The sequence below is a fragment of the Phascolarctos cinereus genome, unplaced genomic scaffold (genome assembly GCF_003287225.1).
Source record: "Phascolarctos cinereus isolate Bilbo 61053 unplaced genomic scaffold, phaCin_HiC Scaffold_4;HRSCAF=312, whole genome shotgun sequence".
Taxonomy (NCBI): domain Eukaryota; kingdom Metazoa; phylum Chordata; class Mammalia; order Diprotodontia; family Phascolarctidae; genus Phascolarctos; species Phascolarctos cinereus.
The window spans coordinates 205,076,110-205,103,346 of record NW_027555847.1 but is presented as its reverse complement, the minus strand read 5'-3'; the positions used below and the strand labels follow the sequence as shown (position 1 = coordinate 205,103,346).

Sequence of the window (27,237 nt, the reverse complement as noted above, 5' to 3'; positions counted from 1 at the left end):
TAAAAAGTATCAATTACCTATTGTTTCAGTTGTACTCTGAATGAGCTGTTCTTGTTCTGGCAAAAATGCAGTTTCTGTGTCTTGCAGCTCTGCCACTTTGGTTTTCTTTTTAGCCAAATAACGTCCCACTGTGAATCCCAAAGCAAGCAAGGATCCATGCTGTATTTCTGGGCTCTAAAGTTGACAAATAGGACAGCGTGTCATTGTCATACTTTCTTATAATTTCATTGTAATTCTACAAATACACATTATGGCAACTCTTCAGTTTTAAGGATGTCCATAGTCATTTTTAACTTTACTGGCTTTTAACTAGACAGGCCTAAAGTACAAGCATGATTAAAAAAATAATTGATAATTATAAAATAAATCCTTCCAGCATGATGAACTCCAAAATAGCTTGATTAATTATTGGATCATTTCAATAAGAGGTTTCTTTATGTTACAGAATTAGACTCTCTAACACCAGCTGATGGTGACTCTCTGACAATATTCCATGTGCAACTACATCAGCAGGAACAGCACTGTCACAATTAAAATTAAGGTAAACTGAAGCACACAATTCCAAGCATGATCAATTCATTAGCAAAGTTTGAATTTACCAAGAAACAGGGTCTCGGCCTCCTCCTCAACAGCTAAGACTCTAAGGTGGGGTTTACAGATCATTTTTATAGATAAAAGGAGCATCCAGAGTAAAAGATAGTCATCACATATGGAAAAAATAATATAACTGTCTGGAGATCGGGTATGTAGGGCTAGCAACCATCCTTCCTTGAATCCTGTTGCTGACTGTTGTTGTCTGCCTGCAAGGTTAGTTACTGGTACATGGATAACAATTCAGACTTCCTTGGAGAACAGAAATAATAGACCAGACTTCCTTAAAGGACAACAAGTGGGACAGAGATAACAGATTTCCATGTTGACATATAGGCCACTGATTTCACAGAAAAACTGAATTTTTAAACTTAACTCAGAGACAATAAAACATGACTTAGGCAGTTACAAAAATGTCAGTAGTAATACAGAATTAAATCAATTATGAAGTAGAAAATTTTTTTTTCTCAGTGTCAAATTGTCAGGTACCTAACAGGTCCCCTCAGAGAGCTGAAGTCAGGTCAAACTTATCAGTGTCTCAAACAAAAATTCAAGACAAAATAGTGTGAGCTATATAAAAGGTAGATATGGAGATCACAGACACATGGAAAAAAAAAACACGAAATGTTCATTGTCCCGTCTATTTGGTCACCTACCCAAGGATGCCTAACTTAATATGTTAAGACATCTTGTGTGGTCAACAGAAATGATTTTATTTTGGAAGATTAGCATGATATTGTATTCTATTCTAATTCCTCTATTGTCAACAGTTCATTCTATATGTGTGACCCCTATACAAAATAAAAAGACAATCTAATAAAAAAAAGGATAAGGTAAATGAAAAGCACCAGATTTTCAATTGTTTTAAGAAAAAATGCACAAGATTTTTTGTAAAGCAACAGTTACATCTAGCTATTAGGATCAATTCTTAACAATTCTAGTAGGATTACACTGGACTACACAAAACAGGAGGAAGAGTCAAGATGGTGGAGTAGCAAGAAACACATCAAGCTCCCCACCAAAACTCCACCAAACAGACCTAAAAAATCACACAGATCAAATCGTGACAGGGAAATCCAAGAAAAAGTCACAGTGAGTCATTTTTCCAGCCTAGGTTGGCACAAGGAGAAAGACAGAGGCCTGCGAACCCAGGGAAAAGGGTCTGGCCAGAAGCATTCATGTGCACGGGGAAAGGCTGTACACCATAGGAGGTCCTAGAGCCATGCCAGGCCACCCCCAGAGACATTCTAGGGAACCATGACAGCTTTGTCACCCACTACCCAATTCTGGGTCACAGATATAAAGAAGAGTGAGGAAGGGACCTGTATATAGGGGTAGCACTGTCAGTAGGAAGTCATGGAAGGCCCTGGAAAATGTATTGAGAAAGAGCAAAGTCCCAAAGCAAGCAGCAGCTATGTGGCTCAGACCACCAAGGAGCACAGCAGAATTTCATTTTTAGCTTCTATCCCAGTCTGAAGCCAACAGAAGAATAACAAGGGCATAAATAGCAAATCAAGGGAAGAATACAGTTCTGTCACTGAACTAGCAGAGGTTCCCAGCTGCCTGATAACAGCTGAGTCCAGCAGCAGTTTACAACTGGCTCACATACAACAACAGTTCACATTCAAACTCAAGTCAGGAATTTGTAGAGATGAGACCAGAGAACGTAGTTTCAGACTTTGCCCTGAACTAGATCACTTTGGGAACACTGAAAGCTTGCAGGTGCTCAGCCTGAGCTGTCCTTAAGAGCCCAGAATAAATACAACACCCAAAATCTTAAGAAAACAGCAACAGGTCAGCCCAGGGAACGTCTGGTCCTTCCCTCAGAAATACATAGAGCCTGGACCAAATATAAAATTCAAAACCAGAAAACAGGATGGAAAATGAAAAAAATTGGAAAAAAAAAAGAATCCCAACATAAAAATCTGTAACAGCTGCAAGGATGCAAAAGCCACAAATCCAGAAGAGAATGCCTTGAAAACATCTAAAGCAAAGGTCCCAAGGAAAACAACATGGGCAAAAATTCAACTAGAATTCCTGGAAGAGAGGATGCAAGAATTAAAAAAAAAAAGACATTAAAAATATTTTTTATAAATGAAATAAGAGTGTTAGAAGGAAGGAAAAACTAGTAGAGAAATGAAAATCATGGAAGAATTGGAAAGAAAATTAATAGTCTGGCACAAGAGGTATAAAACTTTGTCAAAGCAACAAACTCCCAGAATATTAGGATAGATTAAATAAAAGCCAATGATTCAAACAGACAATAAGAAAAATTAAAACAAAGTCAAAAGATTTTTAAAAGTATAAGAAAACGTTAAGCTATCTCACAGCAAAAACAACTGACCAAGAAAACAGATCAAAGAGAAAAATTTGTAAGCATCACTGCTCTAACTGAATGCTACAACCAAAAAAAAAAAATAAAGTCCGGATACAATATTTCAAGAAATATTTTTTAAAAATCTCTTAGAATACCACCTCCCAAAAAGACTCCAAAGTGAAAACTCTCAGAAACATTATATTGTAATCAATATCCAGAGCTTCCAGGTCGAAGAAAAAATACTGTAAGTGGTCAGAAAGAAAAAATTCAAGTGCCAAGGAACTGCAGTTGGGATTACACAGGATTTAGCAGTGACCCCTATAAAAAGGCAGAGATCTCAGAATAAAAGATGAAGGCAAAGAATACAGGGCTTATATCCAAGAATAATTTGCCCAGCAAAATTGCATAATTCTACAGAAAAAATGGACCTCTAATAAACCAGAGGATTTTCAAGCATTCCTGATAAAAAAAGACCAGAGCTGTGTAGAAACTCTGAAGTTCAAAAACAGGAGTTAAGAGAAATATAGCAAAGGTAAAAGAAACAAATAATGAAATGGAGTATGACAGAAGATGAACAAGCAAGTGTACCAGCATGTATGGAAGGGATTAAATTGTAAGACGACTGAAAAGATAAGAGGGGGTCAGATTATTAAGAGCTTTGAATTACAATAAAGGATTTTATATTTGATGCTCGGGGTAATAAGGAATGACTGAAGTTTACTGACTAGGAGAATGCCATGTTAAGACTTGTGGTTCAGGAAAATTATTTTGGCAGCTATGAAAACATTCAGCAATGTCATCATCAAAATGGCCACACAGATTATCTGAAGACTTCTTCAGCTCAATTTGAGAATATCTTTTGGTACATTTTATAGAGGGATGATACAAAGAAGAGCACAGAATCTAGAGTCAGACCCAAATTCAAAATCCTGGTTATCTCAGTTCTGACTTTGGGAAAGTTAAGGAAGCAGAACTATATGACTTCGAATGTCCATTAGAGCTCTATGAATTCTATGAATGTATATTTTATATAAATGCACATATACACATACATATTATATGCATACGTGCACACACACCCACACATACCCCACACCCCTGTCTTTTAAAACCCTTAAACTATGAGACAGGTGAACTATATTGAGTACATATATGGATTTCTCAAAGTTTACTTAGTAAGTGGTATGATTAGAATGTACAACGCTACATGCTAAAAAAAGAGTGAAAAGAGTTGATTACTTACATGATTGTCCTTTGTAGTCTTTATAAGGTGCTGTATAGTTGACTTCAACTCATTTCCTGACATTGTAGATACCACCACTGAATAAAATAATGCCACCAATTCCCGCATCTCTTCCTTATTAGTATTCATTAGACTCTGAAAATGTATAAAAAAGGGAATAAGACAGGTAAAATTATTCATTGTGACACTAAAGTTTAAATATATTTTTATGAAATATAAGTATAAATGGTTGATATAGTAATATGGGTAAATTGCACTTGAAATATGAAAATAAAAAGATCCAAAACCAATAAGATAAATGATACGTGATAGTAGTGTTCTGATCTGTTTGGTGCCTATGGGAAAACTAATCATTCAACAATTTCTTCCAAGTGAGAGAGTTACTAATGACATGCCACCAAATAATAGACTATAGTACAATCTGATGATTGCTAAACAATTTTTACACCATCAATTACCAAGGAGTAAGAATTAATTTATTTTTATATCACCAATAAAGTCAAGTTACACAACAGCTAATCCACAAAGCAAAAATTAGAGAAAATATTGAAAAACTATTAAAAAGTTTTAAACTATTTATTTAAAACCATTAAAAAATTTTTAATTACTAAATGTAATTAAAAAGAAAAGAAATAAATTTGAAAGCATTTTTCTATTTTAACTTCGAATTACTTCCTGGCCACAAATATCTTCCACTAAATACAGATACTCTCTGGGTAATGGCGTAGTAGGGTGTTTTAGGAAAAGTGAAATAGTCCAGAGGGAGATGGCAGGTCAAAGCTCCCATGTTATTTAGCAGTAGTAAGACTGGGCTTATGTGTAGCCTGTGCACTTCCAACCTATTTGACTCAGGGAGAGTGAGCCTTAAAATATATAAATTAATTAATATATTTTTGAAAAAATAGAGGGTAGGGAGTTGGTAGATAGTGAAACAAGAAAAAAGTATCAATGAAACATTTTCAAAACAGATGAGAAGTTAAGGAAATTCAGGCAGGATAGACTGATAATCAGGTAAATTCCTATCATGCCAAATATATTCTTTAAAAAAAGGTATATTAAAAGAAGTTCAGTTACATATACAATCTTTTTTCCTGATCCCTGTATACTGAAATGTTTATATTTGTTGTTTTAAGTTTATAATAAAGAAAACAAATTTAAATAGAAACCGAAATCTTTTTAAACTTTCAACATGTTTTTTAGAGATTTACAATACATATCCTTATAAAGGCTTCATTATAAGTTATCTATTTCACTCTGACTCATTTTATTCCCCATAGTTACCATGGCTAATATTTTCTTATCACCTCAAACTCTCAACTAGATTCCTCCCCTGCTACCACATGGCAACTACATGGTAGACTGGTTAGAGAGCTGGGCCCAAATCTCACCTCAGATACCTACAAATTTTTTTTACCCTGGGCAAGTCTCTTAACCTGTCTGGCTCAGTTTCTTTAACTATAAAATGGGGATCATAACAGTACCACATATTAGGTACCTGTTCCTTTCCCCTCTTCCCTACCACTTAAAACCAAATGATTTTCCTAAGACTGAAGTCATCCAATGTAAGCTACTTCAATTTCCTTCTTATAATCCTCAAAATTTCAGTATTATTACTCATTTTCTTTTTCTTTCATCCTGTGAGAGGAGAAAATGTATTCTGTCATTCATTATGTATCACTATGGTATACCCCTCTCCAATGCCCCTCTTCGGCAAGTTCCTCTTAGAGCATCTATTTTGTGGAGGTGCTTAGGCTCAACAACTTTCATTGCTCTCCTGGGCTCTGTTCTTGACTTCCACTGGACTTCAAAAACATGACCCTGTGCCATGTACCTTCATATCCCATATCCCATATCCCAATCCCTTGCTTTTCAACTCCCTTTGTGTGCTGTCTTTCTCCATTAAATTATAAGCTCTTTTAAGAGAGCAGGGACTATGCATACTCTTTGATCCAGCAATACCACTGCTAAGTCTTATTCCAAAGACACCCAAAAAAGGGGAAAAGGACCTATTTGTACAAAAATATTTATAACAGCTCTTCTTGTGGTGGATACGAACTGGAAATCAAAGGGATATCCATCAAATGGGGAATGGCTAAAAAAGCTGTGGTATATGATTGTAATGGAATATTACTGTGCTATAAGAAGTGATGAGCTAGATGATTTTTTAAAAATCTGGAAAGACTTAAATGAACTGATGCATAGTGAAGTGAACAGAACCAGAAGAAAATTGTACACAGTAACAGCAATACTGTTTGATGCAGAACTGTGAATGACTTAGCTATTCTCAGCAATATAATGATCCAAGACAATCCCAAAGGACTAATGATGAAGCATACTATCCACCTCCAGAGAAAGAATAGATATTGACTGAATACAGATTGAAGTATGCTATTTTTCACTTTCTTTCATTTTTTTCTTTTCTTCAAGTCTTCTTGTACAAAATGACTAGTATGAAAATGTATTTCATACGTATAACCTATATCTGATTGCTTATCATCTCAGAGAAGAAGGAGGGAAGGGACAGATAGAATTTGGAACTCAAAACTTTAAATAAAATATATTAAAAAAAAAAACAAAACCAGAAAGGTAAAAAAAAAAAAGAGTGAGAGAGCAGGGACTTTCTTTTTGTGCTGCACAGGGCCTGGCATGTTGTACTTAATAAATTCTCCCTTCATCTCTTTTTTCCTTTCCTTTCTTTTGTTAATATACAGAATCAGAGGATTCTAAATGGGAAGGAATTTTAGATGCCATCTAGATTAGCTCCCTAATTTGACAGAAAAGGAACTGGAGGCTCAGAAATTAAATGATTTGCCCAAAGTCACACAGGTACAAAAGTCAGGATTCCAATCCAAGAACTATGACTCCAAATTCAATGCCCTTTCTAATACAACATGCCTGGTACCCCAACTGTTTTTTTCCAGTACCTTGTTTGAAGAATTGTTCCTTCTCTCTCAAAATCTTCTCCCATTGATTCCCTCCCCTTCCTCTATAAACATACACAGAACTACCCAACTCTAAAAAGGCTTTCCTGTAACCATTCTACAGTCAAGCAACCTTCCCAATTTCTGCCCAGCACTTCAGCATCAAACTTTGTGTAAAAACACTGATGTGGTTGCTTCCAATTACAATGGTAGCACAAAAAGAGCAGCTCTCCCACGTAAATCTCACCAAATATCTGAAAAGGGCTCTATAGAAAGACCATCGATGAAGAAAAATGAAAAGAAACAGATAAGTAATTCACCCAGTCTAGATCTAGAACCAGAAGCCAGCTAAGCCAGTAAAGTGGATTCATATACAATGAAGGCAAAGAGAATGGTACTAGGGGAGTCTCAAACCTTTAGGTTTCACAAATGGGCCTGAAGAGTGGAGCTTGAGGGCCCAAGCCTATAATTCCTAATCTCAGGGAGAGTGAACTGGTGATCTCTTGAGCTTGGGAGTACTAAGCAGCAGCGGGATAAGGCAACAGGCTGTTTACACTAAGACTGGCATTAATATGGTGAGCCCTCAGGATTGGGGGACAGGGCCACTAGCATGCCTAAAAAGGGTCACAAAGCCAAGGAAGGAAAGAGCAGATCAAAGCTCGTGCCAAAGAACAGTGGGATGGGGCCCACAGGTAGCTACTGTACCTGTGGCCTGGGTGAGATGAGACCAAATTCTGACTAGAGATCATTTAAGAAAAAGACTTACCCTCAAGTAGATCAATATAATGCTAAGAAAAAAGACAGAGATTGAGGCAGTGGGGGGATGGGGCCTAATATCAGCTATCCCATTTAGATCTTTAATGGCAGTAACAACCAGACCACAGAAGAAACATCTACTCAACCAATTCAAGGGACCTGAGGGAACTGATCCAAGCACAAAATCCCAATCTCAAAATTGAGCTGACAATATGAGAAAAAAAGAAAGAAAAAAACTCAATAAAGAAATACTATGGGGCAGCTAGGTGGAGCAGTGGATAGAGGACCTGAGTTCAAATCTGGCCTCAGACACAGAACACTTACTAGCTATGTGACCTTGGGCAAGTCACTTAACCCCACTGCCTAGCAAAATTAAAAAAAGAAAGAAAGAAAGAAAGAAAGAAAGAAAGAAAGAAAGAAAGAAAGAAAAAGAAAGAAAGAAAGAAAGAAAGACAGACTATGTGTTAAAAAGGCCCAGAAGATAAATCCAGAAGATGAAAGCAGACTCACAACTACAAGCAGAACCTCAAAGAAAAAAAAATTGCTTAATGTGAAGGACAGCAGACTGGCTAGAAGAAATGAAATGAGATAAAAGGGCCAGATATGGAGAAGCCTGGAAGGACTTGTATGAACTGATGCAGAATGAAGACAGAACACCCAGGAAAAACATGCAGACTATGACTACAACACTGTACAGAAAATAAACTAAATGACTTAAGAATCATGATCAATGCAACCACCAATCACAACTCCAGAAGACTGATGATTAATATGCTTTCCACCTCTTTGCAAAAATGGACAAGAGGAACAAAATGACATACCCATTTTTAGACACAGCTAATATGACAATTTGTTTTTAGTGACAATACTTATCTGTTATAGGAAAAAGCATGTTTGAAAGGAAGAAGTTAAAGGGAGGAATAAGGGAGATGTAACTTTTTTTTAAAAAAGGGGAAAAAATGGAAAGATGATCAATTAATCATTTTTTAAAAAAAGCAGGCACAAAGAATTCAGAAAGGACATAAACAAGCAGGATGGTATTGGAACTACTGTGTTAAACTTGAAATTTACAAGAAAACCCAAAATGTACATAGTGTTTTTCCTGTTCTTACACAGGGAAATTTTCATATCTGTATGTCAATATGTTAATTTGTCATGATGTTTGTCAAGTTAATAAGAGGAAAAGGGAATTCTTTTTAACTTAAAAAAATTTTAAAACAGATGCAAAAAAGTATTTATACTTTTTTTTTATCTCCTTATTCAGGCGGCCAACTTCTTTCAATTTGACTTTCACATTTACTACTGCACTAAAACTGCTTCCTTAAGAGCCAAATCGTCCATGCTAATCCTTCCAAAATGCTCTGTTGCACTTAATACTATTAATCACCCCCCTCCTTTTGTATACTGTTGCCCTGAATAAAGCTTCAAATATAACAATTTCTCTTAGTCAACCAATCAGCCAATTAATAAGGCCATATTGTGATGCCAGGGATATAAAGACAAAAATGAGTCCTTGCTCTCAAGGAACTTATTAACTACTTAAGCAAACAACATGTATCTAGATAAGTATGTATGCAATAAATATGAGGTAATTTATTGAGAGGAAGGCCCTGGGAAGTTTCATTTAGAAGGTGGAATATAGGCTGGATTTTGAAGGAAACAGGAGATTCTGAGAGGCAAAGGCAAAGCAAGGACTATACTCCAGGCATGAGGGGATATGGCAAGAAAGTTGGTCTGGCTAGACCAAACATGCAGCAACAAGAACATAAAACAAACTTAGAAAGGTAGGCTGAGGCCAGGCTGAGGAAAGCATTAGAAGTCAAATGGACAAGTTCATATCCTAAAAGCAACAGAAGCTCGTAGAATTTTGGTTTTTGTTTTTTAAAGCAATTGTGTGGAGGATGGTCTAGAGTGGGGAGAGATTTGAGGCAGGAAGATTAATTAGGAGATATTCAATCAAGTAAGTATTCATTAAGGAGCTTATATTCTAATGGAGACAATGTGTGCATATAGAAATATATAAAACGCACAAAAAAGCAGCTACAAGTTAACTTGGGAGGAGAAAGCATTCATTAGCAGTTGGGGAAACCAGCAGAGGCCTCATACAGAAAGATGGCTTTGAAGAGAGTCCAGAAGGAAACCAGGGATGCTAGGAGACAGAAGCAGAAAACAGAGTGTTATCTATGATGAACAACAAGTAGGGTGATGTGGCTGGACTACAGAGCGCATGGGGAGTAATGTGCTAGAAGATTAGAAAAGTAGGACAAAGCCAGGCTATAGTGGAAATTTAAATAACTGAGGAGTTTATAGTTGATCCTAGATACTAAGAAACCACTGGATTGGAGTCTACAGAGTAGTTTTGGTAGATGTATAGAAGTTGGCTTGGAGAGAACCGAGGCAGGAAGGCCTAATAGGAAGCTCTCCCAACTGTCTGAGAAGGGACAAGGGCTTGAACTAGGGCACTAGCCACATAAGGGAAGAGAATCCAATGCATGCATGTCAGAGATGCTGTGAAGACAGAAGAAACTAAATCTGGTAAATGAGGTTTATCTCCTGAATCAACTCTTCTTTCTCTGTGTTCTTCATTGGCTCCCTGTCTCACTGACCAACTTTGATCAATTTGATTTGATGAATATCTCAACTATTATCTCAAGGTCTGATACATCTCTAGTTCTAGTCTCTCCTGTGGCCCCTTCTAAGTTTGAAACCTATGTCTCAAACTTATCGCTGGAGTCTAGCACAGAAGCTTGAAACTAAGCCACAGATGAATCAGTGGAAAGAACAGGGGGTATTTGGCCTGGAATTTTAGGGAAGGACACAATAACCAGATTCAAATACTTTCATTCTAATATGGTGAGTGTATTTTAATTTTATTGATAAACTATCAACTAAAAGAACAGAATAAAGCCATTAGCTTGGAAAAAGGAATGGATTCAGAATGAAAAGATCTGGGTTCAAGTCAACTATTAGGCTGAGCTGCTAAGTGGCTAATAATTTAACTTCACTGACCATGACTTCTTATCTGTAAAATGAAGATAATAAAAGGAAAATACTTTGCGAATATGCTATGCAAACATCAGTGGTCATTATTCTTTGGTCTATAAGAAATATGCCTCTGACAATAACCTGCCACAATTCAGAGAACTGTGTTGGCATTCCTCGAACATAGTATCAGACAGATCCATGAAAGAATTTTCAAGGGGATCATAAAAATCTACCTTATAGAGATCCTTGAATATGTTTCATGGTGGTAAAAATTACAAGATGATCTAAAAGCTTTTTTTATGGTAGGGGGCCATAAAGAAGAGTCAGAGGAGTCCTAATGGGAAGAAAGGTTATATGAGCCAAGTTTGAAAAACACTTAAATTTAACTTAAGTAAGTTAAACTAGCACTTTCTGCAGAATCATCAGAACCAAACATATGCATGCGTTGGAATTACCTTTATCCAGTCTGTTTTGTCTACAAATTTGGTTGCCAATCTTTCTGGATAGACGGAAACAGCTTCCAAAAGACAATACATGACAGGCAATCCTATATGGAAATTCAGAATCACATTAAAAACTATCAGAACCAACAAATATACATTTCATCATAAAACCCCTAAAGTTCTCTTAAAATTCTTTCAAGTCGATCATTATAAAGTGTGTTGCTCTAAAGTTGAATATCTTATCATTTCTCAATTGTGCACAGCAAGTATCATTTCAAGGGTCAAGACAATTGTGACTTAGGAGGCAAGCTAAATGGCACAGTAGACAGAACAGGTAGCCATGGAGTCAGAATGACCAGAGTTCAAATCCAGCCTCAGATTCTTTACTGGCTGTGTGACCCTGACCAAGTTATATAACTTCTGTTAGCCTAACTTTCTTGATCTGTAAAATGGGGATCATGATAGCTCCAACCTCCCAGGGCTGTGATAAGGATCAAATGAGACGTTGGTAAAGTGCTTAGAAAAGTGCCTGGCACATAGTAGGGACCAAAAAAATCCTAACTATTATCATATTGTTGTCACCATTAACATCATCATTAAAATAAATGCCAAATTCTTATTTTGGGAGCTGTAAACTTATGTTTTAAATATTCTGATAACTGTAGTTTAATGTAATTGGTTTTCTTTTTAATTGCATCTATTTTATTTTATGCACTTAAAAATATTCTAAGATGGGCTTAGAATAAGAATAAGTCCAAAGGGGTCCATTGTGAAAGAAACATTAAGAATCCCAGAATCAGAATTTCGGTCCAAATGCATAAAAGAGTATTTTTTTCTTTGCCCATCTAATATGTCGTTATGATCTTCACTTTAGAATGACTTTATTAATTAATATGTACCTTGAAGATTCCCCAAGAAAAATCTCTTCTTTTGGGTCAACAATTCCCTTCCTCCTTTCTTTGGGAAATCTGGTTTTGCAGTTATACTTAAGGTTTTTACCTTAAGACTCAAAGATGACTTCTATCACCATGAAGGACAAAGGTAACCTTCATATGACTAGCTGATGTGATACATCACAGAAAACTTTGGATAGATGATATATAGATAAAAAATAAGCTTTTAACAAAAGTTAATTCCAATATATTTGAGCACAAACTGAACATTTTCCTTTAATTTCAAAAGTAAAATATGAGAATCACCTAAATTATTTTTGTAACACCTTTATTATTTTTTATTAGCACTGAGGTTTCTTACCTCCAACACCTGCTAAGAGCTGCTGAAGGAGGCCAATATAAATTTGCACTGGGTTGTTTTCCCCGCCTTTAGAAGAAGATGATGATGTTATATGGTTGCCAGACATTAGGTTTCTTATATAACGACCAATTGCTGGGGCATGGTCTTGCATATCTGCCAAGCTCTGTGAGGTGGGAACCACACCTGCACTGTGAGCAAGACACATTCGCAAATACAGGACTATCTGAGAAGAGAAAAAAGAAGACTCTAAATAAGCTACTCAGACAATACAGAGGGAGAATAAAACTTTCAGCTTCTTCCATTTTCCTTCACAAGAACTTAAATTTCCTTAAGTACACTATGAAAAATGACCCTGAAATGCCAGTTATTATTATTTCAAGCCATTGAAATTTGTTAAACCAATTAACAAATAAGCATGCAATTTTGAATCATAGTTAAAATCCAAAATCAACTTTGGAGGTCATGCTGATTTAGCTAAAAATTACTATTTTTATGAGCCAAAGATATAAAACATATAGCTAGGCAGAAATCTGAGACACAGTGTGTTGAAAAAAAATATCACAATCAAAAAAGATCCCTAGACCTTGTCAATTGCCACTAAGGATAACACAAGAAAATGATGCACTTAGGACAAACACAGGTCAGTATCAGTTAAGAACCTCTTGATACTGAAGGAAAATAGAATATATTCTTAAGGAATGTTTTTGAAATTTTCTGTAAGACCTTATAGGATAAGCAATCATCCTTTAAGAATATTTTATTTATTGATATTATAAGGACCTGGGCAAGATAATCCTTTAAGATCAATTTCATGTGAATATAAGTGTATGGATTGTTAGTTAGTGGTTCCAGTGTTGTGAGGTTCTAATTATTATATCTTACTTTGAACTGACAACACACTGTTATATTCTTTTTTGTCTCTGATAAACCACAATAAACTTAAGTTGGAAAAGAAAGGGAAACGTTATTTGAAAAAAAATTAAAGACTACGAAGAACATTTCACAATGATGGGTCTGGGGAGAATGCTTAATAAACAAACACACAGAAACATATAAAACAGAGATGACCTTAAAGACAAAACAGATCGTTTTGATTACACAAAACTGAAAAGCTTTCACATGAATAAAGTCAATGAAGAGAGACTAAGAAAAGAAACCACTGAATGCAGATAACTTTTTAAAGCAAATCACTGATAAAAGTCTGAAATGCAAGTTATATTGGGAACTGATGTGAATAAGAGATCAAAGGATGAGAAGTTTCACAAAAGTTGCAAACCATAAATCACATTACTATGTGAAAACATTTTAAATTACTAATTAAGTAGTCAGGTGGTGCAGTGGATAAAAGTGCCATGCCTGAAGTCAAGAAGATCTAAATTCAAATCTAGCCTCAGACAATTAATTGCCATGTGACCTTAGGCAAGTCACTTAACTGGTCTGTCTCAATTTCTTCAACTGCAAAATGGAGATCAGAATAGCACCTAGCTCCCAGAGTTGTTATGAAAATCAAATAAGATAATATTTATACAATGCTTATGGGATCTTGGAATACAACATTCCAAAAAGCTTTTTTTAAATTGGTTTAGAATCTAGAATAACTTATCCAGCAAAGCTGAATGTAATTTATAAAGAAAAAAAAATGGACCTTAAGAAGCTAAACAGGTATTCATCAAATGGAAAATAACAGCTGAACAAATGGTAGCATATCAATGTAACAGAATATTATTCCACCAGAAAAAAATGATGAAAGAGATTATTTCAGAGAATCCTAGATAGTATGAACTGACATAGAGTGAAGTGAGCAGAACCAGGACAATTACTAAAAAGACAATAACATTGTAAAGAGAAACAATTTTCCAATATATTAGGTGTTTTTGCTTAACCATTTTTCTTTGTAATAAGAAAGAGAATGTTTAGCAGACAGGAATGTATTTCCAGAAATAATTGTCATATAAAACCAAAATCAACTGATAAATTTTTTTAAAAAAAGACTTGCCTATTTCTAAAACTTGCTTCTTAAAATAAAAGCAACAGACTAGCTGAAAAATTCAGTGTGTGCATATATGCATGTTTAAGTATGTATATACATATACATATACACATACATACATTATCAACTCACAAATGTGTATTCAAAATATTTATGAAAATCAACACACACAAAATGAAGTGAAAGCTCTACCTCTCCAAATGTAGCTGGATTAAAAGGAAGAACGGCAGTTCCTGTCATATATTTGGCTGGAGTTTTCATTCGATGTGAAGCCTAAAGAAAAGGACTATGTCAAAGAAGTAGGATGTAGGAGAGAAAAATCATTAAAAATGATGCACATGTGCAATTTATAGGTCACAAATAAATTACATTGCAACACGAACTTTCCCTCATACTATTTATAAGAATTCTGTTAGGTATGCATTCAATTTAACACATGTTGAATATTCAGAAGGGTTTGTTTTTAAAGCCATAGTATCTACTCCATAAATTACACCATAACTATAGCAATGCCATGCTATACCCAGGTCTTCCCATACCAGCTAAAACAAGGGAGAATAATAAATCCCTTGTAAATATAGATAGAATGTGACAATGGGATAAAGGGAGAAGGAGAGGGATTTTAAGGAAATATTCATTCATTCAACAAATACCTAGTGAACATCTATTATGAGTAAGAACCTATACGTGGGCAAAGCAATAGTAGCCTATATTATCTCCCTCATTTTGCAATAAAATAAGAAATCATACATAAGTGCACAGTGACATATGCTTTAGGTCATTAAAACACTGATGATAAGATTAATATGATGGCTGACTAGATGAGTAGCAAGATCTGGCCAATGGAACTGACAGTTCTATAATTTAAGGGACAGCTAAGGAATATAGTGAATAGAGTAAGGGGCCTCAGTTTCCTCAACTGTAAAATAAGGTTAATAATAGCACCTACCTCCCTGGGTTGTGAGGATCAAAAGAGATAATATTTGTAAAGCACTTAGCACAGTGCCTGGAACAGTAAGCACTATATAAATGTAGTTATTGTTATCATTATTCAACAGAGAGTATAAACTAAGTAAAAACAGATCCAACCTCCTGCTATCTTCAGAGGAATTAAAACTAAAAATCAACTGTAAAAGTTTTTTTCAAGGCCTGTTATCCACTTCTGTCTCCAAAAGAGAGCCATATGTTTGTTTTTAAAGCAGATATGGCTGTTGGAAAGAGTCTTTCAGTTTTGATACTTAAGAAAAAAGAAAACAACCAAACCACAACACAGCTAAAACCATTACAGTTGTCACTGTAATGTCAATGTAATGAAGCATGTCACTGCTTCACATATACTAGTTTCAATATGTTTTCGAAGTTCCGCAATGTTTGATTTGTTTTGAAAAACAAACTTTCCAATGCCTTCTTAACTCTATCTAGACAGCTCAGAAATGCACACATCATTAAAACTGCACTTACTCTGTTCAGTCTAAGTATTTACATTCAATATCAGCCTTTTTTTTAGTATATTTTCTATTTAATACTATTCAAAAATTCATTACTTTAAATAATATGTGAAAAGAATACAGGCAAAATACTCAAGTTTCATTATGGATTTATCCAAGTTATAAATTTATCCGAAGTTCCATACTGTACCTTCTCTTGAATATAATGTACCATTTCTGGGAAGGAAGGCATTTGCTTGGAAGTGCTTTCTTTTTCATTTTTACCCGGAAGAGTTCTTAGTACACGCTGTGCTTCTCCATGGACTTCTTCTCGCCTTTCAAAAAAGAAAATGAAAAAAGGTAAAGTCATTATCACCTAGAAGAGTATGAAGTTTTAAATAAATAACAGTTCAATTTAGCGATGGCGTGGTGCTTTCTTTAAACAAATTTTCTTGTTCTTCTATAACACCCTAAAGCCTAAATACATTATAAGCAATTGATTCTTGAAGATGAACTACTCTGTCACTTTACCTTTATTCTATAACCAATGATATAAACCGTTAACAAATATTCAATAAGTATTTATTATGCACCAGACACAGATAGAATTATGGACCAGGAATATAAATCAAAGAATGGACCAAATACTCTACTCTCAAGAATAAATAAATTATAGATTACTCTTCATTAACCATAGCCTACAAAAATAAAACTGCTTTAGGTTTTTAAGGTTTCTTCAACAGGTTTCTTTAGGTTTCTTCAAATTCTCAATAAAGTAATATTTAACTACCAAAGTATAAGGCTACATGTACTAGGAGTTACAACCATATATACTGATATTACACGTATTATCCTTGACTCCTTTCCCTCTCCCTCCCTCTCTTTTACTAATAACTATAAACAAGAGATTTAAAATTTTTTTTAAAATGGATTTTCCACAATGACTACATGAATACCTAGAAGATATGAAGTGACCAAAAAAAAAAATTCTAAAAGCTTTGGAGGAAAGAATTGGAAAGAAAATACTGTTTGTCCTTCGAGCACAGAAAGTGGTAAACTTTACCCAAAATAAAGCAAGTCTCTTTCTCCTAAGAACATAAGAAATATTTGAACAAACTCAAAAGACAGAAAAAGCAGAACAAAACGTAAAGCTAATATAAAAAACAAGTGACCTAGAAAAACAGTACGAGTAGAAATCATTTTAACAATCACTAGAGTCTTAAAACCATTAAAAAAAAACCAAACCTAGGTACTCTATTTCAAGAAATCATAAAATTGTACAGATCAATTAGAACCAGTAGGCAAAGTGAAGATAGAGAAAATGTACAGATCACCTCCCAAAAGAGCCAAGAATGACACAGACAAAATCCAGAGATTCCACTTCAAAGAAAAAACACGCTACAAGCATACAGGAAGAAACAGTTCAAGTACTAAGGAACCACAGTAAGGCTCACACAAGACCTAAAAGATTCTATTATAAATAAGAAAATATCTTGGAATACAATATTCCGAAAGGCAAAAGATACAGGATTACAACCTAGAATAATTTACTCTGGAAAGCTGAGTATAAACCTATTGAAGGGGGAGTGGGAGAGAAGGGGGGAGAGAGAGAGAGAGAGAGAGAGAGAGAGAGAGAGAGAGAGAGAGAGAGAGAGAGAGAGAGAGAGAGAGAGAGAGAGAGAGAGAGACTTTTAATAGAATACAGGGCTTTTGAGCATTTCTGAGGAAATGATCACTGCTGAATAAGAACTTTGCAATTTAAACTCAAGAGCCAAGAGAAACCTGGACAAGTGAATTTATTTAGGAATTTGGAAACAGGTGTGTGATAATGTAGACTTAAAATTTTATTACTGGGTAAAGGAACAAGTGTCTTTTCAGAACCTTAATGCCTTTAAATGCCTGAAATAAGAAAGAAAAAAAAAGAGTTAGGGATGGTTGATTGTTCTTAGGTCTGAAGAGAGAAAAGGGCGGCAGGTGTAAAAGGAACTCGTAAAGGAGGAAAATGGAGTAGAACTTGTTCTTTATCATAATTGGGGTACAAGAGAACAGTCTACAAACATGGAAGAAGGAGTAGGGAAGAGTGGGTATCAGAAGAACCTTAAGATCTGAAATGGGGAGGACGATACCAAGGAAGGAATAGTCACAAGCAAAATAAATTTCATGCTCCTAAGGTAGGATTGGGAGGTGGGAGTGGGGTGGAGGTGGGAATGAGGGGATAGAAGAAAAGAAAGAACTCGAATCTAAGGATAATTGGGGAATAGATGGAAAAAATAATGGTAAATGAATATAAAAAATATGATTTTATTATAAGAAAAGTTTTTTAAAAAATTATTTCAGAGAATCCTGGGTAATATCAATTGATACAAATGAAGTGACTAGAACCAAGAGAACAATTTATAAAAGGATAACAACATTGTAAAAAGAAGAACAACTTAGAAAGATTTTAAGTATGATCAGAGCAGTGAAGCACTATGTCTACAGAAGATATATGAAGAAGCATGTTACCCAGTTCCTGACAGAGAGGAGACAGATGCAAGGTACAAGACAGAGTTTTAAATATTACTAGGGTGTGGATTCTTTTTTCTTGACTATGCTCATTTTCTGCAGGTTTTTTTTTCCCTTTTAGTTAACTGTAAGAGAAGGGGTCTAGCAATATTGTAAAGCCCTCTGACCCCCACCAAACAAGGGTCAACAAAACCTGTTTTTTTAAAAATGCACAGAGAAGAGAAAGAAGCTCAGATGCAATCACAGACAAAAAAAAGTAGTTATGAATGTAACTTAGAGAATTTATTATATACTAATTTTTTTAAAGCAAGGAGTATAAAATGAAAAATTCCATTTCTTTTAGAACCGTTTTTTTTTCTGTTCTGCTTGTGCATGTGGAAATACTTTTGCATTTTAAGTTAAAAAAAATTTTTTTAAGTCTTCTCCTCAATGATTTTCCACACTTGGATCTCAGTTTTCCTTCAGACCATTTCTCCCAACTTCATCCTTAAAAACGTCAGTATCCACAATGATAACTTTTGAAATTCAAAAACCTTTTATTGAAAACAACAATGCAAAACACTGTGCTGGCTGATAAGGATACAAAGACAAAAACAAAACAAGATTAAAAAAAAACAGGATGAGTGCTTTAAGCCTTATCCTTAAAATTATGCACTCTTACCCATAAGGAAAAAAATTCCAAGTTACTTACAATTACATAAAAACAAATTAGAGCAATTCTAGGACTCTACTTACAGTTACAAGACTGGCAAATTTGACAAAAAAGAAAAATGACAAATGTTAGAGAATTGTAGGAAAAAAGGATCATTAATGCACAGTTGGTAGAGCTATGAATTGGTTTCAGCTGTTATGGAAAGCAATGCGGAATTAGGCCCAGAAAGTCACTGAGCTAGCAATATTACTAGACCCCAAAGATAACAAAGAAATAGGAAAAAGTCCTATATGTACAAAAATACTTAAAGTAACTTTTGTTTTGTGGTATCAGAGGAAACTCCAGTGGTGCCCCCATCAATTAAGGAATGCCTGAACAAATTACTGTATACAAATGTAATAAAATACTACTGTGCTTTAAAAAAAAATTATGGAGATGGTTTCTGAGAAAACTGAGAAGACTTATATGAACTGCAGCAGAATGAGGTAAACAGAACCAGGAGAACAACTTATAGATGAACAACACTATAAAAACAAAAAAAAATTTTTAAATATATTCGTCACAGCCAATGCAGGAATTTGTTTTTACTTAATTATGCATATCTGTTTCGAGGATTTTGGTTTTTTCTCCCTGCAGTGCACCACCCATCCCCAACATGGAAAGAAGGAAAAGGGAAGTGGGACAGGAAACGGACTTTTATTATTTTAAAAAATATATTAAATAAAGAATTTTAAAGAAATTTGCACTATTATTTCAGTTACCTGGCACAACTTTCAGCCCTCTCGAGGACCACACCATTTCTCTGAACACTGCCTTCTTATGCCTAAGGCACTGTAAATTTTGTAGGTAGAGCATAAGGACCTTTCTCTTTATCCTCCTATTATCTCTCCCTTTCATAGAGAAACTCCTTGTGAAAGCTGACTAAAATCAGTACACACCAATTTCTCTCCTTTCACTTTCTCCTAAACTCTCTCCAGTCTGGCTTCCAACTTCATCTTCAACTGATGCTACCTTCTCCAGCGTTACCAATCTTTTCTTAATGACCAAATCTAGTGACCTTTTCTCAGTCCTCATCCTTTCTTGACCTTTATGAAGCTTTTGACACTGCTGAACATCCTATCCTCCTGGATTCTCTCTCTTCTGTAGGTTTTAATGAAACTGATCTGTCCTGGTTCTCCTACCTCTCTGATTACTCCTCAGTCTCCTCTGCTAGGTCTTTCTCCAACTCACACCCACTAAAAATGGGAGCTCTCCAAGGGTCCATGGCCCTTTTCTCTCCTCCCTTTATCAGAGGCTTTTAATCTACGATACAAAGACATCCCCCCCAGGGGTCCATGAATAGATTTTAAGAAGTTCATGAACTTGGATAGGAAAAAAAAATACATTCATATTTTCATTACTTTCTAATAGAAATCTAGCATTTCATTTTGGGTAGGGACCTACTGTTGTGTTTAAGGGTTTTAAGGCATGGTCTTTAAGAAAGAAATCTAGCTAGTAAACTCCAAGATATCAAGGTACGTTTCAGCCATCAAAATTTACAGAGGAGATGAAAGAAGAGAGGGAAGGAGGGGAGGGGAGAGGCAAGGTGAGTAGGAGCAGGAGCTGACTTGCCCCCCCTCAAAACAGCTCTACTATTCATAGGCTGTGGTTTGTCCTTCATTCTCAAAGAGGACCATGACATCTAGAAGATGATGCTGTGAATTGGATTTAAGTGAGGGAGGGTTATGCAAAGTCACCAGCCTCACTTTTTCCTCCAGAGCCATTTGGATCCAATGGTCAGATACACATCAGGACAAGTGGAGATGGCTCTCAGGATGCAGTGGGAGACGTTGGCTTTTTTAAGCTAAGGTCCTTCTGAGTTCTCACTTTGACTGAGGCAACACCCATTCAATGATTATGGTTTCTAAGAAGTAAGCCAAGGGATGGCCCCTTTAATAAAAATTTTTTTAAAAAATCCAATTAAATCCAATTCACTCTGGCTCTCACTGATTGGCCAATAATAGGGCCCTGCTAAAGCACCACTTAATGGTTAGTTCTTTGCACGTTGTTTTCTTTGTTAGAATGTGAGCTCCTAGAGAGCAGAGACTGTTTTGGCTTCTCTTTGTATTCCCAGCTCTTAGCACAGTAACTGACATAGAGTAAGCTCTTAATTCCTACTGATTGACCCACAACCTCCCCCAGAGCTGCACGCCCATTTTACAAACAGTTTTCTAGTTATGTCCACCTAAATATTCCACCAGGGCCTCAAATTCAATGTCTAAAACCTAAACCCATTTTCCCTAAAAATCTAGCCTTCACCTTTAAATCTTTCTGCTTATGGGCTAGTCACTTAGGCATCCATCTTTGACTCTTTCCTCCCCTTCACTCCAAAGAGTAACCAAATTCTGTTATTTCTCTCCAAAACACTCCTCTTTCCCTCTGCATGCTCTCAAACTACCCTAATTAAGTCCTCCATCTCTTTTCACCTAAATTACTGCAGTAACTCCATAACTGATTTTCCTACCTCAAGTCTATTCTTCAGTTCTGCTCACACCAAGGCCCAGGTATTGTTCTAAATGTGCCCTTTCTTCTAAGCACATCACTCTTCTACTTAGAAACAAATTTCTAGTTTCTCACTGAGTACCAAATAAAGTATAAATTTCTAACTCTATAAGTTAAAGCTTACCACATTCTGACCCCAATTTTTTCCCCTCATACTATCCTACTCTTTTTTATGTAGTCTATGTTCCAAGTAAAGTGGAATTCTTTTGTTATCCTTTTTCCATCTCTTTGCCTGACACCAATAATGCACTCTCTGCATCACACCAATTATACCCTTAATGGACTCCCTAACACAATCTCTATAGAGGTGGCTCTTTCAAGATTCAATTTATATTCCATGCTCTTTTATGAAACTCTCCATAATTTCCAAAAGTGAAGGTGATCACATCCTCCTCCAATTTCTCACAGTACTTCATTGAATTCTCATTTATGCAGGGACTGTCTTCATTTTAACGTGTATACTCAACACATATCTCAGTGCTTGGCACATAGTAATGCTTAATAAAAATTTTTTTCATTAATTCCTCCCCTTGAAACATAATTTTGTAACTGTTTCCTGATCTGCACATTTTGTGTCCAGTTATCTTTGTATCACTAGCACCTAGCATGGACTTTAAACACTCTAAGTAATCAATCAGTTTGATGAATTGAATTGTTGGGCATTAAGTGCTGTCCATCTGTTTTGTTTTTCTTGTGTAGGTAATGAAGCTGATCTTCAAGTGACGATTGATCTTACTAACAACAGTATTCCAGGGTTTCAATTCAATTATTACAGTATTATCCACAAACAAAAAGAGCTGTAGAATCTTACCATCAATATAGGGATCTATTTAGACTGTGTGCAAGACATCTTCTATGACAATGAAGTCTAGCATGCATATGCATATCTTTCTATATGATGCCCCACTTGATTCTGACACTCAGAAGAACACTGAGCATGCAAAGCTATCTCCCTGTTATGTATGTTCAGAGGAACACTAAATATGAAAGCAACCTCTCTGCTTATATGTGTCACAAATGTTTGATCTTGACATATGTGAGAGACATCTTTTTAGTGGAAGACATAGAAGGCTGCACTTTGTTCTACCAAATCAAATGGTTTGGTTTTTTTTTCCCCCAATAAGGAAACAACAGACAGCAGTGTCTTAGATTCTTTATACCTTAGAGTCAACTGTAAAAACCTGCTGATCTGGTATGCTATATAAAATTGTATACAAAAGTCTGCTTGTACCCTTATGACATTTTCTAGCAAGGATCTGCATGTATAATAGAAAAGTAGGTCAATGGTTTGATTGTGGTTGATTTTTCTGTCATCTTTTTGATAATAGCACCATCTTCTCTCAGAATTGAGATATCCTGAAAACTGTTTGCAGAATGCCTCCAGCGTAGGTTTGTGCTCCAAGTATTGGTTAAGTCTAGATGCTCCTCCCTACTACATTTTAAGTTGGGAAGATGGAAATGTCCTCAAATAACAAATATGGCCTTGAAGTGCTGTTCAATCATTTCAGTCATGACTGACTCTTTATTTGACCCCATTTCAGGTTTTGTTTGACAAAGATACTGGAGTGATTTGCCATTTCCTTCTCTAGCTCACTTTACATATATGGAACTGAGTCAAACAGAGTTAAGTGACTTGCCCTGGGTCACACAGCTAGTATGTGTCTGGGGCCAGATTTCAACTCTTGAAGATGAGTTTTCCTGACTCCAGGCCCGGCACTCTATCTACTGTGCCACCTAGCTGCCCCATGGCCCTAAGGTATGAGAGTCTAAATGTAGTGACTACATTATCATTTCCATTAAAATGGATATTTTATTTACATCTATTTGTCATCCTTTCCATTTCATCTACAAATGTTCTTGGGCTGATCTGGCTTAGGTGGATTTCACATCAAGTTGTCTGCAGGCTCTGGCAAGGAGATGAAGTGTTTGCTGGCTTAGGTAGCTCCTGGGCTCTTTAACCTCCTTCCACAAACTGTTTTGCCTTTCTATATCTTCTCTAAAGAAACGGTAACATCCTTCTCCTCATTTTTAGTCACTTACAAAACTTCAGAAATTAAAACTCTGTTTAAATGCGTTAGGGTGGAACTGCTATAATGACTCAGTGTCTTCTCAAGTTTATCTTTTGTTCTATTTTGATATTAATGCTGACCTTTGTTCTACCAGCTGGTATGACTACAAATAGATACTTGATTTTAAAGTGACTTCCACATCAATACCTAATAGTTGAACATCTGGTAAGGTTATGGCATAATCAAAGGACCACTGGATTGATTCAAATCCTCCTTACTCTGTCACTTCCTATTTCTGTAATGCTGACCAAATCACAATTTATTAAAGTGTAAGGGCCTTCAGTAATAAAACAAGACTATTACTACCAAATCATAAGTACACTGATGGTGATGATTTTGCTTATGTTCACCTTGAGTAATACAAGGTAAGATGACCTAGTTAGTTCATGAAACTGATGTTTCTTGTTGCCTTTCTGTGCATAATTTTAAAATTCCTTTTACACTTTTTCCAAAAAGAACTGATGTGCTATCTGTCCATTTGGTTTTAACTTTTTTAGGACTTCTGGGTTTATTCACAGTGTAACTGTTAATATTGATATAATTCAGTTTGTCTAATAACATGTCTCCTTGATGGATGTTGTCTAAAGCTTTCACGTTCAGAATAACAATAAATTAATATTAATATACTATAAAAGAATATTCACATCAAGTTGTCTGCAGGCTCGGGCAAGACAGAATCTTTTAGGAATCAATTAGGAAGTAAAAAGATTGATGGGTAATCTTGAAGAGAGCAACTTCAACTGAATGTTAAGGGGAGAAACTTGATTATGAAATACTAAGAAGTGAGGAAGAGGTGAGAAAGTACATGAAATGAGTGTATACAGCTTTTTCTAGGAGTCTGACAGTGAAAGAGGAGAAATCTAAGACAACAATGGCTATGTGACCATAGAAAAATCACTTAACCTCTTATCCCTCTGGCCTATTTTAAAGTCATCCCAATTTTAAAAGACTCCAAATTACAGGTAAGTGGCTGATCTGCACGGTAGAGTTGTTTTTACAGTGATGGCTCATGTTACCAGTGAAATCACAGGTCTAATAAAATCATAGATCTAAAGTAAAAATAATTTAAAAAGTAAAAAAGTTTAACTGAAAGGGTGGGGAAAAAAAGTGAAAATAAGTATAGAAAGTACTCAATTTTACCAGCTTTACTTTACAATTTAATTTTCACAGCACTTTGAATGCTATAGTATCTATCAACCAAGTGCCAAGTAAACTGACTTAGCAGCATTTTGTTGTTGTTGTTGATTAGTAGCTTCCTAATGCACAGAACACTAAAACAGAAGTTAACAGCCACATAGTAAGCTATGTGAACATGAGTTAGAGACCACTTACATTTGTCTGAATCAATGAAATCAGGTTTAGGGGGGGATAAAGTATACTTGTGGATGGAAGTCCCTTGTTGAAATTTACAATTACTGTAGAATGTATAATTACAATAATATAATTATTCTTATTTAATGGAAATTAAGGCCCAATTTTATTTAAATTGTCATGGCAGACTTTAGCTACCTTTCTTTTAATGGCATTATTGATCATATCTTTAATCTATTTAATGGCAAGTCTTTGATCAGGAACACATTTCCCAAGTATAACACTGTTCCTATTGGAAAATACTCTGTTTTAAAACACAATTTCCAGGAATGCATACAGATGAGAAGGAGGGAATGACTATACTCTAAAGTGACACTCTCTCAAAAATCAAACACTTAAGATGGCATGTAGATGTCATCCCAGATACAAGCAAAAACATGTACAGACTAAGGATCAGATTAGATGTATTACAGTCCTACAAATGAATTCATTATGAAAAGCTTGGGATCACCAGGCATAATTTTATAAGGTAAAGTATAATGAGGTTAACCACATGGCTTAGTATTACTGTCAAAATACTGGGCTCGATGCACTACCAATGGTCTGACCCAAAATCATATTCTTGGGTCTTTTTAACTAGCCTTAAATCGTGTTATTTCTGATCTTTCTCTGGCATAGTCTCTGAAAGCAGACCACAAAAGTATCTGAATACATAGTATGTCCCCCTATTAACAACCTTGCCAGCCTTTCCTCTCTTATTTCCAATTCCATTGATGCCCTACCTGATTTTCATTTCTTTACTTTGCTCCTACTGAATCAAATCAGGCAGGACAGGGAGAATAAAATAATAAAATGAGATATAAGATAAAATCATCTGACATCATTAGACTTTTCTTCTTTTTTTAAAATGTCTGAGGAAATTCAAACTTTCATCTTAGTAGGCCATCTTTGTCTGAAGGAAATGTTTCTATCACCATCCCACTTTTCAAATCAAGATATAATATCTTTAAAGCCCCTCAAATTTTACTGATGTTCATCAAGTAACTCTCACCTTTATCCCCAAGAAGGTCTGCTTGGTTTCATAAAAGATTTCATCCAAGTGGGGCACTGCTAAACATGTATAATCTGACAAAACTTTTAAGCAACTACAACTGAATCCAAATTTCAGGTAACACCTTTTGAAACTTACGGATCTCCTGCAGCTAGTAAAAGTAAGTATCTGGAAGGTATGTGATCTGGGGGAAACACCGTGCTGGCAAATTTCACAGCCACCTGGCGAACTTGGACTTCGGGCTATTTGACACATAAAAAATAAATCAATTATCAGCAACTCATCTAAGTCTATGTAATCATTTAAATATAAATATTTTAAAACTCATAAATGTTTCCATAAAGACAGAACAATCCAAATACACAAAATCTTTAACTGGACATACTGACAGATATTAATCTGACCAAAATAATTCTACTGTTTAAAAAATTCCACAATAAATTTTGGAAAGTGGCCTCATTTAAAAGTGTTTTGATGTCCTATGAAGAATGTTCTGGTAACCAGGAAAAGTCCTATAAAACATATACATACCCCATGTAAAGTCCCTCTCTTGAAATTGCTCTTCTGTAGCAATTTAACAAAATCTTTCTCTCTGCTAAGCCAATTCCAAAGTTCTGAATTATACATAAGAACCAGAAATAGTTCTTCTGAGTTGAAATAGAAGATGATCAGGAGACTTCCTCTGTTCCTCACAGTTGAAGTAAGACAACTAACTTAAAAAAACAGAAACTGATACTCAACTATAGCCCTAAAGACATATGATTTCCTTCTGAAAGAGCATTGCACTATCTCAAAATTTCTGCTCTCCAAATGTAACAAAGCAATAAATTTGAATAGATTTAATGACACAATCTTTACAACTAAGAAAGTAGTTTCATATTATCATGATACCTAAACTTTTCGTTTTTTGAGGCCTAATTCTCATTGAACTCTCCCTCAAAACCATTAACTTCTTTCAATCACAACTGCTAGCAAAAATGGAAACACAAAAGGGGTATAAAAACAAGGCAGTCAGTAATTAGTAACAATGAGTAGGCACAAGAATGTCTCTTTCAGTATGTCTTTACTGTTCTGCCTCCCTAATTTAGCTTACATATATGACAATGAACTTCAAAGGATAGTCTAAATTCCTCGATCAAATTAAGATTTTGTCATTTTGAATAGATTTCTCAGTAAGTGGT

The 27,237-nt window shown here is 35.4% G+C and overlaps 1 protein-coding gene across 1 annotated transcript in view; it reads right to left on the bottom strand.

The window, feature by feature from the left end:
* Window positions 1-27,237, bottom strand: part of ECPAS (Ecm29 proteasome adaptor and scaffold) — a 148,605-nt gene that overhangs the window by 42,055 nt on the left and 79,313 nt on the right. Inside the window, 7 exon segments of the mRNA XM_020972446.2 lie at window positions 18-174; window positions 4,152-4,286; window positions 11,269-11,360; window positions 12,511-12,733; window positions 14,693-14,773; window positions 16,139-16,262; window positions 26,195-26,298. Coding sequence (XP_020828105.1) covers window positions 18-174; window positions 4,152-4,286; window positions 11,269-11,360; window positions 12,511-12,733; window positions 14,693-14,773; window positions 16,139-16,262; window positions 26,195-26,298 — 916 coding nt within the window.